Here is a 15,593-nt window from a genome sequence, read left to right on the forward strand (position 1 = left end):
CGAAGTCACTACGTATGAATTGCATCGTGCTTACCTTAATCCTGAAATGAGACATGTCATTTCACACCTTAGTATTCTCATTTGAGAAAGTCAGAGTTCGGACTCACTATTTGATTCCGAACAGGGCCTATTGGTGAAGTACTAAGTTGTGAGAATGTCATGAGTAACTTTGTGAAGTTCTCATAGATATGGAATTCATGTACAAGATTGCTGAAATGCAATGTATGTCACCTCATGCTTTGTTCCTTGGAGTGTGAATAAATGAACTGACCAGTGTCCAAATTGAGTCCTGACTCTTTTGGATGAAACAATGTGACTTGTTAGCTCCTCGTCAATACATTGTTTCTAACTTATTCACAAGCGACAAAGGAGTTGAGGAAATAACAGCTAGAAGGGTAAAATGGTAATTTAGTAAAGCCCGACTAGCTGATGACATTCATGAAGGGTAAACATAGATAATATTCAGTGGATCCGCTCATCATAATTAGGTTGAATTCTTGAGTAGAAAATAAATTCATTTGAACCGAGAGATTTTCAGTGTCAACTCTTTAGTGGAGTCAGTTGGCATTAAGCTAAGCTTGGAAAAGGTTTGTGAACTTTTGAGTCCAAGTGTTTAGCTCAAGCATTGTTCATTTGGGTCCATGAGGTCACTGTCACGAATCACATCGATTAGGAATAGTTAAACTGGAAGCTAAGTCAAAACAAGAACGTAAATTGTCAAAAGGGTATTATTGTCTTTTGAGACATAGGATGAAATGAATGTCAATAAATTTTTTGACATGGTCATTTGATGACAAGTAACACTCGGCCATAATAAGATTAATTGGGCCTTGTGGATTAATTTCATTTCATAAGAATTTTATTGAAAATTCTTAATGGGCCTTTTTCATGTTGTTATGAACAAATGGAAAAGCTTCTAGAAGCCTTTTTCTAGATGGTATAGGCGCCCAACATACCCAAATAAAGAGAGAATATTTTGTGCATGAATGTATGAAGATACTTGCCAAAAGAAAAAGAGGAAACAAATTTCCCCTAAGGGGAAACCAAGGTGGGCGCCCAAATGAGTCAAGAGAGAAGCAAATAAAAGAGGAAACAAATCCAAGGACTTGCTTGGCAAGTCTTGGCCGTGTGACTCTTTGAAGGAAAAGGGAAATTGGCTCATGAATATGTGATATTCCATAGAAGAGGAAACTACCTTATTGAAGGTGAGACCTCTCCTATAAATAGGAGCCTCATTCCACATTTTTCATTCATTCCAAGTTTTAGAGATTTGAGAGCTTCTCTCTCTAGAACTTTGGCCGCCCCTCTCCTCTCTCTCTCTAGTCAATTTCGTTTTATTGTTTTGGCACTTAGGTCCTCATTTGACCTAGAGTTTAGCTCTGCGACTTCAAGACTCGTTCTTAAGTCGTAGTGTTTAAAAGTGCCCACTCACTGATTCCTGTTATTTCGAGTGATTTAGTGATAGAAACTATCGTGGTTGCTCGAGGTGCCGAGGAAAGAAAGAGAGATGTGCTGCGAGGGGAGACGAGCGTTGCAAACTTTCCAAAAGCTTCTCAAAGTTCAAGCTTCAAGAAAGGTTAGTAAACTTCTTAGCTCATAATAGTTTTTAATTACGTGTACTTGCTCTTTGTCTAGGTTAGTAAAAAACTGTTTTTACTTGTAAAAGAAAATTTTTAAAATTCCGCCGCTTACCGAAGCGTTAATTATTTTCTTAAACCCTAGATCGATTCCAACAACGAGTAGGGGTGTTCGACCACCCCCTCAAGGTAAGTCCCTTTATCCATATTTTGCATAATTACATTGGGGTCAATGTAAGTTTTGACTTTGGGGGAATGATTGTTTGTCTTGCGGGGGACTTTTGTATATTAGTAGTTAATTTTCTAGGGTGTTTTTGTTTTATTTTAGGATAATTTGTAGAAATTGGTGCTTTGTGTGCTTTAATTGACTCGATAAATGTTTGCCGATGACATGGACAGTCGTAAGCCGTAGCCATGGGTAAAAATCTATGAATTACATAGTGAAAAAGAATCTTGTTGAGTCTTGTGTTATCACTTAAGCCCGAATAATGTTTGTCTCGATAATTAGACAACCTTGAGTAGTAGTCTAACCATGTTTTGGAAAGTGACCACCGAACACACTAAGAACCTTTTTGGATCCCTAGACGAGGACAAATTGAGTGCACATTGACCTAGTGAGAATGACATAGGCGTTAGGAGTAACCTGACGAGCCAAAAAGCCAACCTGAATATTGTTATCCTATTAGAACCCACTCATAAAAAGCCGAAAATTTTTCTCCTCTCTTGCTACTTAGTCAGAAAAAGCCGAGCCAATAATTTTGAAATCCCACAAAGAACCCTGTTAACTTTAGCGACTCTTGAGCGACGTATTTGAGTGAATTCTTTCAATTTTGTGATATGTACTTCGACCAGTCTCTAGGTGCTTGTTACATTATTAGACACCACGCCGGTGATTTATTCGTCTGTATCTCGTATGAATTAAAATAAACAAAAAAAAAAAGTGTGTTTAATTGATGTGTTTTTAGTTCTGGCATGGTGTTCTATGTTTATTTGGAGAGATTGGTTGTAGTTGAGTCGAAGTTTAGGGGAATATGGGAAAGAAAGACTAAGGAAGTGAAATGTTCTCAAAAAGCATAATTCAAGGCCAAGAACATTGGAAAATGCGTGTGTGAAAGAATGAGAGGGCGGTGTTTTGGTGAGGATAGAGTCGCTAAGGTTAATGTCAAAGTCACGAAAAATTCTTTTCCATACCCGAACCTCAGCCTAAATATTACAAGCCTTTAAGATCTATTGAGGAGCTAGGAATGACGTGTGCGCATTAGTGGAGATCAAGGGTGAAGAGAATACTTATGATGTGTCGAATCGAATAAATTCTCATTCAAAGGAATCGATTGTGTGGTTGATGTTGTCAATGGTCCCCACAAGAAGAGTTGTAGTCTTTACATATTAACATTTGATATAATAAAGTCTCACGAAGACTCTTGCTTGTTAGGAGAATCTATGATGTCTGGTTATGGGACATTGAAAACTCTATTGTTCTTCCACGTATCTACCGAAGGTACTGAATTGACCAGTGCACCTCTAGAGACAAGATAAGAACAAACCATTAAACCTCTTATGTCTCAAGGTCACTACGTATGAAATGCATCATGCTTACCTTAATCCTGAAATGAGACGTGCCATTTCATAGCTTACGTATTCTCATTTGAGAAAGTAAGATTTCGGATTCACTATGTGATTCTTAATAGGACCTATTGGTGAAGTACTAAGTTATGAAGATGTCATGAGTAACTTTGTGAAGATCTCATCGATATGGAATTCATGTACCAGATTGCTAAAATGCAATGTATAATGTGAATTAATGAACTGGCCAGTGTCCAAATTGAGTCATGACTCATTTGGATGAAACAATGTGACTTGTTAGCTCCTCGTCAATACATTCTTTCTAACTTATTCACAAGCGACAAAGGAGTTGAGAAAATAACAGCTAGAAGGGTAAAATGGTAATTTTGTAAATCCCGACTAGCTGATGATATTCATGAAGGGTAAACATAGATAATATTCAGTGGATCCACTCATCACAATTTAGTTGAATTCTTGAGTAGAAAATAAATTCATTTGAACCGAGAGATTCTCAGTGTCAACTCTTTAGTGGAGTCAATTGACATTAAGCTAACCTATGAAAAAAGTTTGTGAACTTTTGACTCCAAGTATTTTACCTCAAGCTTTGTTCATTTGGATCCATGAGGTCACTGTCACAAATCATATCGAGTAGGAATAGTTAAACTAGAAGCTAAGTCAAAACAAGAACGAGACAAGTTTTACGAAAATTGTCAAAAGGGTAATTTTGTTTTTGGACATAGGATGAAATGAATGTCAATAAATTTTTTGACATTGTCATATGATGACATATTATCACTTGGCCATAACAAGTTCGTTGGGCCTTGTGGATTAATTTCATTTCATTTCATAGAATTTTACTTGAAAATTCTTAATGGGCTTTTCTTATGTTGTCATGAACAAGTGAAGAAAAATCTAGAAATACCTTCTAGAAGACCTTCTTGGCCACCCAACCCAAAGAAAAAAGAGAGATTATTTTGTGCATTGATGTATCAAGATACTTTCCAAAAGAAAAAGATGAAACAAATTTCCTCTATGAGGAAGGTAAGGAATTCGGCCAAACAAGCAAGGAGAGAGCAAAGAATAAAAGAGAAAAGAAATCCAAGGAGTCATGAAGGCCCTTGTTGGCCGTGTGACTTGGATAGAAAAAGGGCAATATTTGCTCATGAATATGTGATATTCTATAGAAGAAGAAACTACCTTGTTGAAGGTAATCCCTCTACTATAAATAGAGCCCTCATTCCTCTCATTTTATTCATTCCAAAGTTTTAGAGATTGAGTGTTTCTCTCTCTAGCTCTGCCGCCCATCTCCCCTCTCTCCCTTTCTCTAAGTTTTCTTTCGTTTTTGTTTTGGCACCTAGGTCCACATTTGACCTAGTGTTTTAGCTCTTCGACTCTTAGACTTGTTCTTGAGTCGTCGTGTTTAAAAGTGCATACACACTAATTCCTTTCTTTCTCGAGTGATTATTGTGATAGAAACTTTCGTGGTCACTCGAGTTCCCGAGGAAAGAAGAGAGACGTGTTGCGAGGCGAGACGAACGTTTCAACCTTCCTAAGGCTTCTCAACGTTCAAGCTTCTCAAAGGTTAGTAAACATATAATGCTCAATTATAGTTTTTATTTAAATTCCGCCACTTGCTCGAAGCATGAAATCTTTTCTTAACCCTAGATCAATTCCAAGAAATGGTATCAGAGCTATGGTCAAAGATATGCATGTACATGTAATTAAAATTATGAGCTTGAAAATCGTTTTCGAAAGTTTACTAATTTTATGACAAGTTAGAATTGTTTTCTTAGCTTTTTTTTTAATTTATTGCTCTTGCATTTAAATTAAAATTGTGTTGATTTTCTATGACTTTGGGATGTTATTAAAACACAGTATAATCAGTTCTAAAAGGTTTTAATTTTTTATAATGAAAAACGTGTTTTTTAAGTTTGAGAAAATTTCGAGTAATTTTGTGACTAGTTATATTGTCTTGCTAGTTTCGTTTATTTACTCGTTTCGTTTTATGTTTGTTATTATTTTATGTTATACCATGTTATTACCATGTTAATAAAAACACATATAAAAGCTTTAACAACTTCCTAAAACGTTCTTTTACACTCGATTCTTTTTCGCACTCAAAGTCCGAACTTTAATTATTTCCAATTTTCTTCGAGCTCGAGAAAACCTGCAGTAAAAGTGGCATAACTCTCAGCTCCGAATTCGAAATTTAATGATTCTTGAATCAAATTAAAGGTCTGTTTGTTCTCTTTCCAATGTAATTGGTTTTAGGTAACGACATCGGAGCCGTCAGTTATGGCGATTTTACTTCGAGGTGCACGGCTGTTCTGAAAGTCCAGTTTTTTATAATTTCGGATTTTCAACCCCACTACCATGAGTTATAGAACTCTAATGAGAAAATTTCCTTGAGCAAAAATTGTTTCTTATAAGATAATAAACATAATGTGAAAGATTAAAATGTTTTGATTTTTGAAAGTTTAATTGAAATTGAATTTTTACAAAACTAGTTTGAATTTTGAAAAACCGTTTTTCTTTTCAAACTTGAAAATATTTTGTCATCCAAATCAAATAAGTTTTCAAAATATTTTCAAAACTATATCTATATCACATATGTTCAAAATATATATGCTCTTGAAAATTTGAGTGGGAGGTCTCCTCGTAGACGAGCCGAAAAATAAAGATTTGTAACCTCAAACTTTCAAGTGTTCAAGAGAGTTGAAGTTCACACTTTCCTCATGCACTTTCCCAAATAGAAAATAGGAAAATGTCCGAGTATGTACCTTGTGCCTTTATGCACTAACATTGCTCTTCCTTGAACATGAAGATCTAGGATTCCTTTCTAGTTGTCCACTCTATCGCTCTATAGCTAGGAAATCCGTTTCCAAACTTATAAGAGTCCATGTAGCAACTCCAAAAACTAAGTGGGAGGGTTATACTTGTTGTTTGTAACCCACGATCCCCAACACTAATGAAAAAAAGCAATGAACGTAAAACTAAGAGTCAGTCTTGTGGCCTTCTCTTCAATGGGAGTACTCTATGGCGTTTTTGCTTCGATCATTGCTCAATGAGCTACGTTCGAGAAAGAGACGATGAAGACAAGGCTGTTGTCGATCGTTTTCGGAAAACCCGAGACGCCCAGAAGACGCGTCGCTCAAAGGGTCGATGGTCAGGCCGGAGATCCTGAAGAGCGACGAACCTTCGAGCCCTTGCCCCCAACTCTTGACTCCTTGAGTTGAGCCTAGCCCCTCGAGTCGAGACTTGAGTCGGCTCCTCGAGTCGAGCCTCGCCCCTCGAGTAGAGACTTATTCAGTCTCCTCAAGTCGAGCTTCGCTCCTCGAGTCGAACCTTGATTCAGTCTCCTCGAGTCGAGCTTCGCTCCTCGAGTCGAACCTTGAGTCAGTCTCCTCGAGTCGAGCTTCGCTCCTCGAGTCAAGCCTTGAGTCAGTCTCCTTGAGTCGAGCTTCGCTCCTCGAGTCGAGCCTTGAGTCAGTCTCCTCGAGTCGAGCCTTGAGTCAGTCTCCTCGAGTCGAGCCTTGAGTCAGTCTCCTCGAGTCGAGCGAGCCTCGACTCGAATCCTATCTGTCGAACACACATTTGTGTCATAAACCCGAAATAAAAAGCTCACAATAGCTCAACGGGCCCGGAAGGACGACGGTCGCGAAAAGCCACGAAGGGACAGCCCGGTGCGCGCCACGCTGGCTGCACCGCGTGCCGCGCGTGGTGCGCCGCTGCTTCTTTGTGCGCCTCCTCTTGGAAAGGTGAGCGTCCTGAGTCCCACCTTGGCAGCAAAGGACCCCCTTAGGGTCCCCAAACACCTATATGAACCCCCTCTCACTGAGGGGGAAGCAATCCCTTCATCTCATATCGATACGTTCGATTTCTCACTCTCATTTGCTTCTCTTGATGCCATTTTTGGCCTGAAGCATTCTCACCAGTCTCTCTCGTTCTCAGAGGTTCCAAAGCACTCACGGGAACTTCCCGGACGTCGCCCGATGCCCAAGCACGCCCCTAGGGTTCTCGACTAGAGTTCCCCTCGCGCGTCTAACATGCTAGACACGCACGCGAACTTCGAGGTTCTGAGACGCCGCCGAGGACTCCTCGTGCCCCGTCTCCTTCATCGAGTACGCTTCTCCACCAAGGTTCTACGCCTCATACTGCGTCTTACACGCCTGAACTACATTCTGACCTGATCCCACGCACGGGTACGTATGCAGCTGACACCCAAGGCACGGTCACTCCTCCTCCTCACCCCCTACCTATCCCGAGAGGCGGGTTGATCGGAGAAAACCTAGCTCGAGACTTTCGAGTTCACACTCTTGGCCCGGGTGCGATCACTTGGTCCGGCCTTGGATCGAACCGCCCGAGGTTTTCAATAGTTATTCATTTTCGTGCGACAACAAAGGCCTCTACTTGGGGGATTGTTTTTTTTTTTTTGTCAAAGTTGACCTTTTGGACTAAGTGGTTGGTTGCACACTTAGGCTCAATCCCTAGTAATCCTCCCTTGGGGCTCTGCAAAGGATGTGAGTGATCAAACCAATTTAAAAGGTGGCTAGTCAAAATTGGTGTATTGACATCTTGGCTAAGCATTAATGATGAGTCATTTACTTATAAATGGAGATTTTTTGCGGCCTTCTCTTGAGGGAGTAAATTATCATTTGGTTTATAACACGTTTGGATTTTATCAAATGTTAAAACTTAAATCCTATACCAAAGACTAATCATAAACTTGTTTCAACTCTTATAGGCAATATTTCTCTCAACCCTCTCTCAACCATTCTTTCCTCGAATAAACTCGAAGGCGAAAATTACGTCGACTGGAAACGTAACCTCGACATAGTCCTTACTGTCGACAAGCACAAATGGGTTCTCACCACCCCCTGTCCTCAAACGAATGATGATTCGATGCGAGGAAAAAGACGCCCTGGCGGCCTGGCTCCGATCCGATGAGATTGCGAGGTGCTATATTTTAGCATTGATGAACAATGTGTTGCAACAACAACATCGTGATTACGAAACTGCCTCCGATATGATCTACAATCTCCATGAGATGTTTGGAGGGCAAGGACGTCAAGCTAGGCAACAAGCGGTCCGACAGTTTATGAACTGTCGCATGAAGGCTGGGACTCCCGTTAGATATCATATGATGCTGATCATTACCTATCTAAACAAAATGGAGATCCTTGGATCTGAGATTGATGGGGAGACTAAAATAGATATGATCTTGGAAACTCTCCCCGAAACCTTTGATACCTTCAAGTTGAATTACTCCATGAACAAGCTAGAGTACACTGTTACCGAGCTCATGAAGGAACTTCAAACCGCTGAGGCACTCACTAAGAAAAAGAAGGCTCTAGGAGAGGTACATGCTACTGCCTCCATCTCTGGATCTAAGAAGAGACCTCGCAAGGCCGAGAAGAAGAACCAACCTAAGGTTCAAACGAAGAAGAAGGCGCCAAAGGCTCCGAAGGTGGATAAGTCTAACGACAAATGCCACCACTGCAATGAACCTGGTCACTGGCGTAGGAACTTTCAAGCCTACCTCAAAACCAAAGTATAAGGTATTGTACTTATTACTGAAGCTTGTTTAGTAGCTGATAATGTATCATCGTGGATTATTGACTCCGCTGCTACTAACTATGTTTGCTGCTCCTTAACTGGTTTTAGGAAAAGCAAAAGCTCAGAGGATGGCGACTTCTGCTTCAAGTGGGGTGATGGGAGCGTGGTGTTTGCGAAGGCTGTGGAATTCGTGGCGCTATCTTTTGAAGATTGCACTTTAAATTTGAATAATGTTTATTATGTTCCTTCCTTTGGGAAAAACTTAATATCTATTGCTCAACTTTTAGAGCAAGATTATTATTTAAAGTTTATAAAGAATGGAATTCGTATTTCTTTTTCTAATTCTTTTGTCACTGATGCATGTATGAATAATGGTCTTTATTACATTTATCCCACTCAACCTTCCATCTTAGACACCCAAATAGATAATGATCTAATTAGGGAGCCAAAGAGGATCAAACTTTCTGAATCCTCCGATCTAACAAAATCAACATACCTATGGCACTTAAGACTTGGTCATATCAGTCTAGATAGGATTAAGAGACTTGTGAGGGACGGTCCACTCCAAGCCTCTGCAATAGGTTCACTACCTACTTGTGAATCCTGCATAGAAGGAAAAATGACTAAGCGACCTTTCTCCGATAAGGGTCGAAGAGCCACTGAGTTGCTGGAACTAGTACATTCTGATGTATGTGGACCGCTCAGCCAACAGGCACGTCGAGGATACGAATACTTCGTTACCTTCACCGATGATTACTCACGATATGGTTTTATCTATTTGCTCAAACAAAAATCCGAGACCCTTAACGTATTTAAGGTCTTTAGGGCTTTAGTGGAAAAGCAAACTGGCAAAGTGATCAAAACCCTTCGATCTGATCGAGGTGGTGAGTATATGTCTGGAGAGTTCGATGACTTTCTTAAAGAAGAAGGTATCGCTTCTCAGCTTACCGCACCTGGCACACCTCAACAAAATGGAGTGTCAGAGAGAAGAAATTGAACTCTTATGGAGATGGTTAGATCAATGATGAGTTACTCATCACTCCCTCTTTCCTTTTGGGGATATGCCCTCGAAACAGCCGCTTATATTCTGAACCAAGTTCTGTCCAAGACGGTTCCTGGTACTCCTTATGAACGATGGACTGGCCGTAAAGTGAATCTTGGCCGCATCAAAATTTGGGGTTGCCCCGCACACGTGCTGAGGCAAAAGACTAGCAAGTTGGCTAGTAGGTCGGAATTGTGTCTGTTCATTGGATATCCAAAGAAAACCAAGGGTTTTACTTTCTATAGTCCCGAGGATGATAAGACTTTCGTTAGCACGAATGCTCGTTTCCTTGAGGAGGACTTTATGAACGATGCAAAACCTAGAAGCAAAATTGTGCTTGAAGAAAAGTTGGGTGAGGAAGCTTCTGACTCATCTGTAACAATTGTTCTTACCCCAACTGAAACACAACCTAACTCATCAGAATCTCGTCAAGTAGTACTTCGATGTAGTGGGAGGGCTACTCAAAAGCCTGACAGGTACATGTCTTATGGAGACTCTCTCGTAGCCGTCTCCGACATGGATGATCCTGTTTCCTATAGCCAAGCGATGGCTTGTTCTGAATCTAACCTTTGGCTTGACGCCATGAAAGTTGAAATGCACTCGATGTATGTCAACAAAGTCTGGAAACTTGTGGACCTTCCTGAAGGGATTAAACCCGCAGGGTGTAAGTGGATATACAAGAAGAAAAGGGGTCCTGATGGGAACGTCGAGACGTTCAAAGCACGACTTGTGGTGAAGGGTTATACCAAACAAGAAGGGATTGACTATGAAGAAACCTTATCGCTAGTCGCGATGCTTAAATCCATCCGCATACTCCTATCCATAGCTGCAGCTCTCGACTTTGAGATTATGAAAATGGATGTCAAGACAGCCTTCCTGAATGGCAATCTTGACGAGCGCATTTACATGGCTCAACTAGACGGTTTCGTTGAAGAAGGTCAAGAGACCAAGGTTTGTGAGTTACTTAAGTCCATTTATGGACTAAAGCAAGCATCTAGGTCATGGAATATCAGATTCGATGAAACTGTGAAAAGCTTCGGCTTTGAACAGTCAATAGATGAGCCTTGTGTTTACAAGTTAATACACGAAGACAAAGTTGTGTTTCTGGTACTATATGTCGATGATATACTACACATTGGTAATGACGTGGGTAAGTTATCTAAGGTTAAGGTCTGGCTGGCAAAGTAATTCGATATGAAGGATCTAGGAGAAGCCGCGTACATTCTGGGGATCCAAATCTTTCGAGATAGGAAAAACCGGACACTGTTGCTCTCTCAAGCATCTTATATTGATAAGGTGATGGATCGCTTCTCGATGCAAGACTCCAAGAAGGGCCAAACGCCCTTTAGGCATGGAGTTTCACTCTCTAAGGACCAGTCTCCTAAGACTGCACAAGAGATTGAAGACATGAGGAAAATTTCTTACGCCTCTGCCATAGGAAGCCTCATGTATGCTATGCTTTGCACTAGACATGACATCTGTTTCGCCGTTGGCGTAGTTAGCCGTTTCCAATCTAACCCTGGACCCGAACACTGGGGTGCTGTTAAGCATGTTCTTAAGTATCTTCGAAGAACTAGGAACTTGATGCTTACATATTCAGGTACTGACCTGACTATGACAGGATATACCGACTCCGATTTTCAAGCGGATAAGGATTCCAGGAAATCCACTTCGGGATCTGTGTTCATCCTTAATGTTGGAGCTGTTGTGTGGAGAAGTATTAAGCAATCTTGCATTGCTGACTCCACAATGGAAGCAGAATATGTGGCTTCTTGTGAAGCATCCAAAGAGGCTGTGTGGCTTAGAAAATTCCTTAAGTATTTGGAAATTGTTCCAAACGTCGACGAGCCCATGACCCTTTATTGTGATAATAGTGGGGCTGTCGCTAACTCAAAGTAACCTCGAAGCCATAAGCGCTCTAAGCATATTGAGAGGAAATACCATTTGATTCGAGAGATCGTGCAGTGCGGAGACGTGGAAGTGAAGAAGATCTCAACGGTGGACAACCTAGCATATCCATTCACAAAGGCCCAAGCGAACATGGTCTCCGACCAACATCGAGAGGGATTAGGCATGAAGGACTAGACACATCTTCTTTGAGTCAAGTGGGAGTTTGTTGTCAATGGTGCCCACAAGAAGAGTTGTAATCTTTATATTGTACATTTGATGTAATAAAGTCTCATGAAGACTCTTGCTTGTAATTGCTTATTCATTAATAAAAAGTTGAAACGTTCATTCATTCTTCCGCGTCTGTTTGAAGATTTATGATAAAACATTAGTCTTTAGTCCATATGTAAACTAAACAACTTATGAAGAGACAAATGTAGATTAGCATGAACAAACTCTTCGTAGTTTGCTTAAAACGATATATTCGCAATCTAAGGGTCAAAGGACTGTTGACCTCAGTATGATTGTTAGAAGAATCTATGATGTCTAGTTATGAGGCATTGAGAGTTGGAGACTCTATAGTTCTTCTAGGTATCTTCCGAAGGTACTGAATTGACCAGTGCACTTCTAGAGACAAGAGAAGAACAAACCATTTAACCTCTTATGTCTCGAAGTCACTACGTATGAATTGCATCGTGCTTACCTTAATCCTGAAATGAGACATGCCATTTCACACCTTACGTATTCTCATTTGAGAATGTCATAGTTCGGACTCACTATGTGATTCCGAACAAGGCCTATTGGTGAAGTACTAAGTTGTGAGAATGTCATAAGTAACTTTGTGAAGTTCTCATAGATATGGAATTCATGTACAAGATTGCTAAAATGCAATGTGTATCACCTCATGCTTTGTTCCTTGGAGTGTGAATAAATGAACTGGCCAGCATCCAAATTGAGTCTTGACTCTTTTGGATGAAACAATGTGACTTGTTAGCTCCTCGTCAATACATTGTTTCTAACTTATTCACAAGCGACAAAGGAGCTGAGGAAATAACAGCTAGAAGGGTAAAATGGTAATTTTGTAAATCTCGACTAGCTGATGATATTCATGAAGGGTAAACACTGATAATATTCTTTGGATCCACTCATTACAATTAGGTTGAATTCCTGAGTAGAAAATAAATTCATTTGAACCGAGAGATTTTCAGTGTCAACTCTTTAGTGGAGTCAGTCGACATTAAGCTAAACTTGGAAAAAGGTTTGTGTACTTTTGAGTCCAAGTATTTAGCTCAAGCTTTGTTCATTTGGATCCATGAGGTCACTGTCATGAATCACATCGAGTAGGAATAGTTAAACTGGAAGCTAAGTCAAAACAAGAACGAAAATTTTCAAAAGGGTATTTTTGTCTTTTGAGACATAGGATGAAATGAATGTCAATAAATTTTTTGACAAGGTCATTTGATGACTCAATAACACTCGGCCATGACTTGATCATTGGGCCTTGTGGATTAATTTCATTTCATAAGAATTTAATTGAAAATTCTTAATGGGCCTTTTTCATGTTGTCATGAACAAATGGAAAAGCTTCTAGAAGCCCTTTCTAGAAGGCTATAGGCGCACAACATACCCAAAGAAAGAGAGAATATTTTGTGCATAAATGTATCAAGATACTTGCCAAAAGAAAAAGAGGAAACAAATTTCCTCTAAGAGAAACAAAGAGAATCGGCCAAGGCAACCAAAAGAGAAAAAAAAGAGGAAACTAATCCCTTGGGGATTTGCATGAAGTGGGCGCCTATCTTGGATGGGAATGGGCAATAAAAGATTGCTCATAAAGGCTTGGAAAATAAGAGGAAACTACTTCTTTCCAAGTCCAACCCTTCTCCTATAAATAGGACCCTCATTCCTCTCATTCTATTCATCCCACATAAGTTAGAGATTGAGAGCCTCTCTCTCTAGACCTTGTGGCCGACTCCTCTCTTTCTCTCTCTAGTCAATTTCGTTTTATTGTTTTGGCACCTAGGTCCTCATTTGACCTAGTGTTTATCTCTGCGACTTCAAAAATCGTTCTTAAGTCGTAGTGTTTAAAAGTGCCCACACACTAATTCCTTTTATTTCGAGTGATTTAGTGATAGAAACTTTCGTGGTTGCTCGAGTTGCCGAGGAAAGAAAGAGAGACGTGCTGCGAGGGAGACGAACGTTATCAACCTTCCGAAGGCTCATCAATGTTCAAGCTTCTAAAGAGGTTAGTAAATTTATTATGCTCATATTAGTTTTTATTTACATGTGCTTGCTCTTTGTCTAGGTTAGTAAAAACTGTTTTACTTGTAAAAGAAAATTTTTAAAATTTCGCCGCTTAACGAAGCGTTAAACTTTTTCTTAAACCCTAGATTAATTCCAACAAGCACACAACATCAACAAGCAGAACAGAAAAAAAGTTCAAGGGTTACAGACCATAGACAAACGGTACTAATGAGCAAAAGGTTGGGTGGAGGCTTCATCACTTTCATCACTGAGACCATCTAAGTCACTGTTGTTGTTCCCTTCTCTATCTTCATTGCCTTCAGAAACAGCAGCATCGCTGTTTTGACCGGAGCGATTGATGGCCACATCATCATTTCCAGGTGAAGCAGATAAGTCACAAACAAGACCTTCACAAATGGACCTCCTGTGAGAGAGAGTCTCAATGGCCTTCTTGAGGAAGTCAATCTATTCACGGAGCTCTTTCAATACGTTCTTATAAACTTCTTCAGGAATAGGACCCTACTTCATAGAGCTACCAGAGGCGATAGATGTCGCGAAAGAAGGTTTAACAAGATCATCACGAGCATGCTTCCCTTCGAAAAGCTTATGACAGATGGTAAGAACACCTGGCCTTTTCCCTGCCACATCCGTGCTACGCAGAATATTCTTGTTTTGCTTAAGAAGAATGCCAGTGATGATGGATGGAAACCCAATGGGTAGCTTCACTGCATAAGATTTGGCATGTTTTGCCAAATGATCAAAAAAAAATCTCCAAAATCAAATGAAGAGCGAGTACCTATCTGGTAGATCAGGCTAGCCAGCTTTGCCTTGATGCTAGACCCTTGAGAAGAGGGAGCCCAGTTAGCGATGTCGATGCGATAGAGAACCGAGTACTTGGCAATGAGATCAGAAGAAGGTAAAGTTCCTTTGGACAGCCAAACTTTGGTCTCATCACCAGTGATCACTCTTGAAATGACGTCCTGAGAAGGAACACGATCAGCAGTGATAATTTTCCCTCGACCAAGAAAATCATTGATAACATCTGGGGAGATCTCAAAACAATGTCCTCTAACATAGACCTTCCTGAACTCAGCATCATCAGGAACATCAAAGGAAGAAGAGAGGTTAACAATAAATTCCTTCACCAGAGTGGGATAGTAGACACCAAAGTTGGTGACTGTCTTGAGCATCTTAGCATCGTGGAGGAGTTCCATGATGACATCAATCTTTAGAGCCACAGCAGACAATTCCTTCTCAGGAAAGATGGCTAAGTGATACACAAACCTCCACTTGAGAACACCGTCTTCCTTGTGAAAAGAGACATTGTCCATGGGAGCAGCAGGGACATTCTTTAGAAGCTTTTGGCCTCCCACAGATCTCTTGTTTCCAATCCCAAGAGATATCATAGGTTCCTGTACTTCAACCTCGATGAGCGCGTCATCAACAGGCATAGGACCCACAACAGGCTTTTTCCCTCTTTTCTTAATCATGCCGACCTCTTAACCTTTTTCTTCCTATTTTCCTTGTTAGGAGCAACAGTCTCTACTTCCTCCATGATCTTTCTCTTCTTCTTCCTCTTCTCAGATAGAAGAGTAGCAATACAAATGTCATCATCATGCTGGACCTTTTTCCTTTAAAGAGGCAAGAACATCCTCTCCAACATCTTGTCTTTTATCAGTCTTATCCTTATGCATCTGAGCAGAGGATGTCGAGACATTCTTTACAAC

General features: G+C 40.4%; 1 protein-coding gene across 1 annotated transcript; it reads right to left on the reverse strand.

Annotated features, from left to right (window-relative positions):
• Positions 1–14,091: 14,091 nt before the first annotated feature.
• Positions 14,092–15,356, reverse strand: LOC149393362 (uncharacterized). The gene is made up of 3 exons (XM_089617999.1): positions 14,663–15,356; positions 14,437–14,591; positions 14,092–14,331 (listed from the first exon to the last, which is right to left on the reverse strand). The coding sequence occupies exons 1-3, from the start codon at positions 15,354–15,356 to the stop codon at positions 14,092–14,094; spliced, it is 1,089 nt and encodes a 362-aa protein (XP_089474125.1).
• Between the last annotated feature and the right edge of the window lie 237 nt (positions 15,357–15,593).

Source organism: Urtica dioica, chromosome 6, assembly GCF_054948205.1.
Source record: "Urtica dioica subsp. dioica isolate 48M chromosome 6, U.dioica_male_clone48M_v1_H2, whole genome shotgun sequence".
NCBI lineage: Eukaryota > Viridiplantae > Streptophyta > Magnoliopsida > Rosales > Urticaceae > Urtica > Urtica dioica.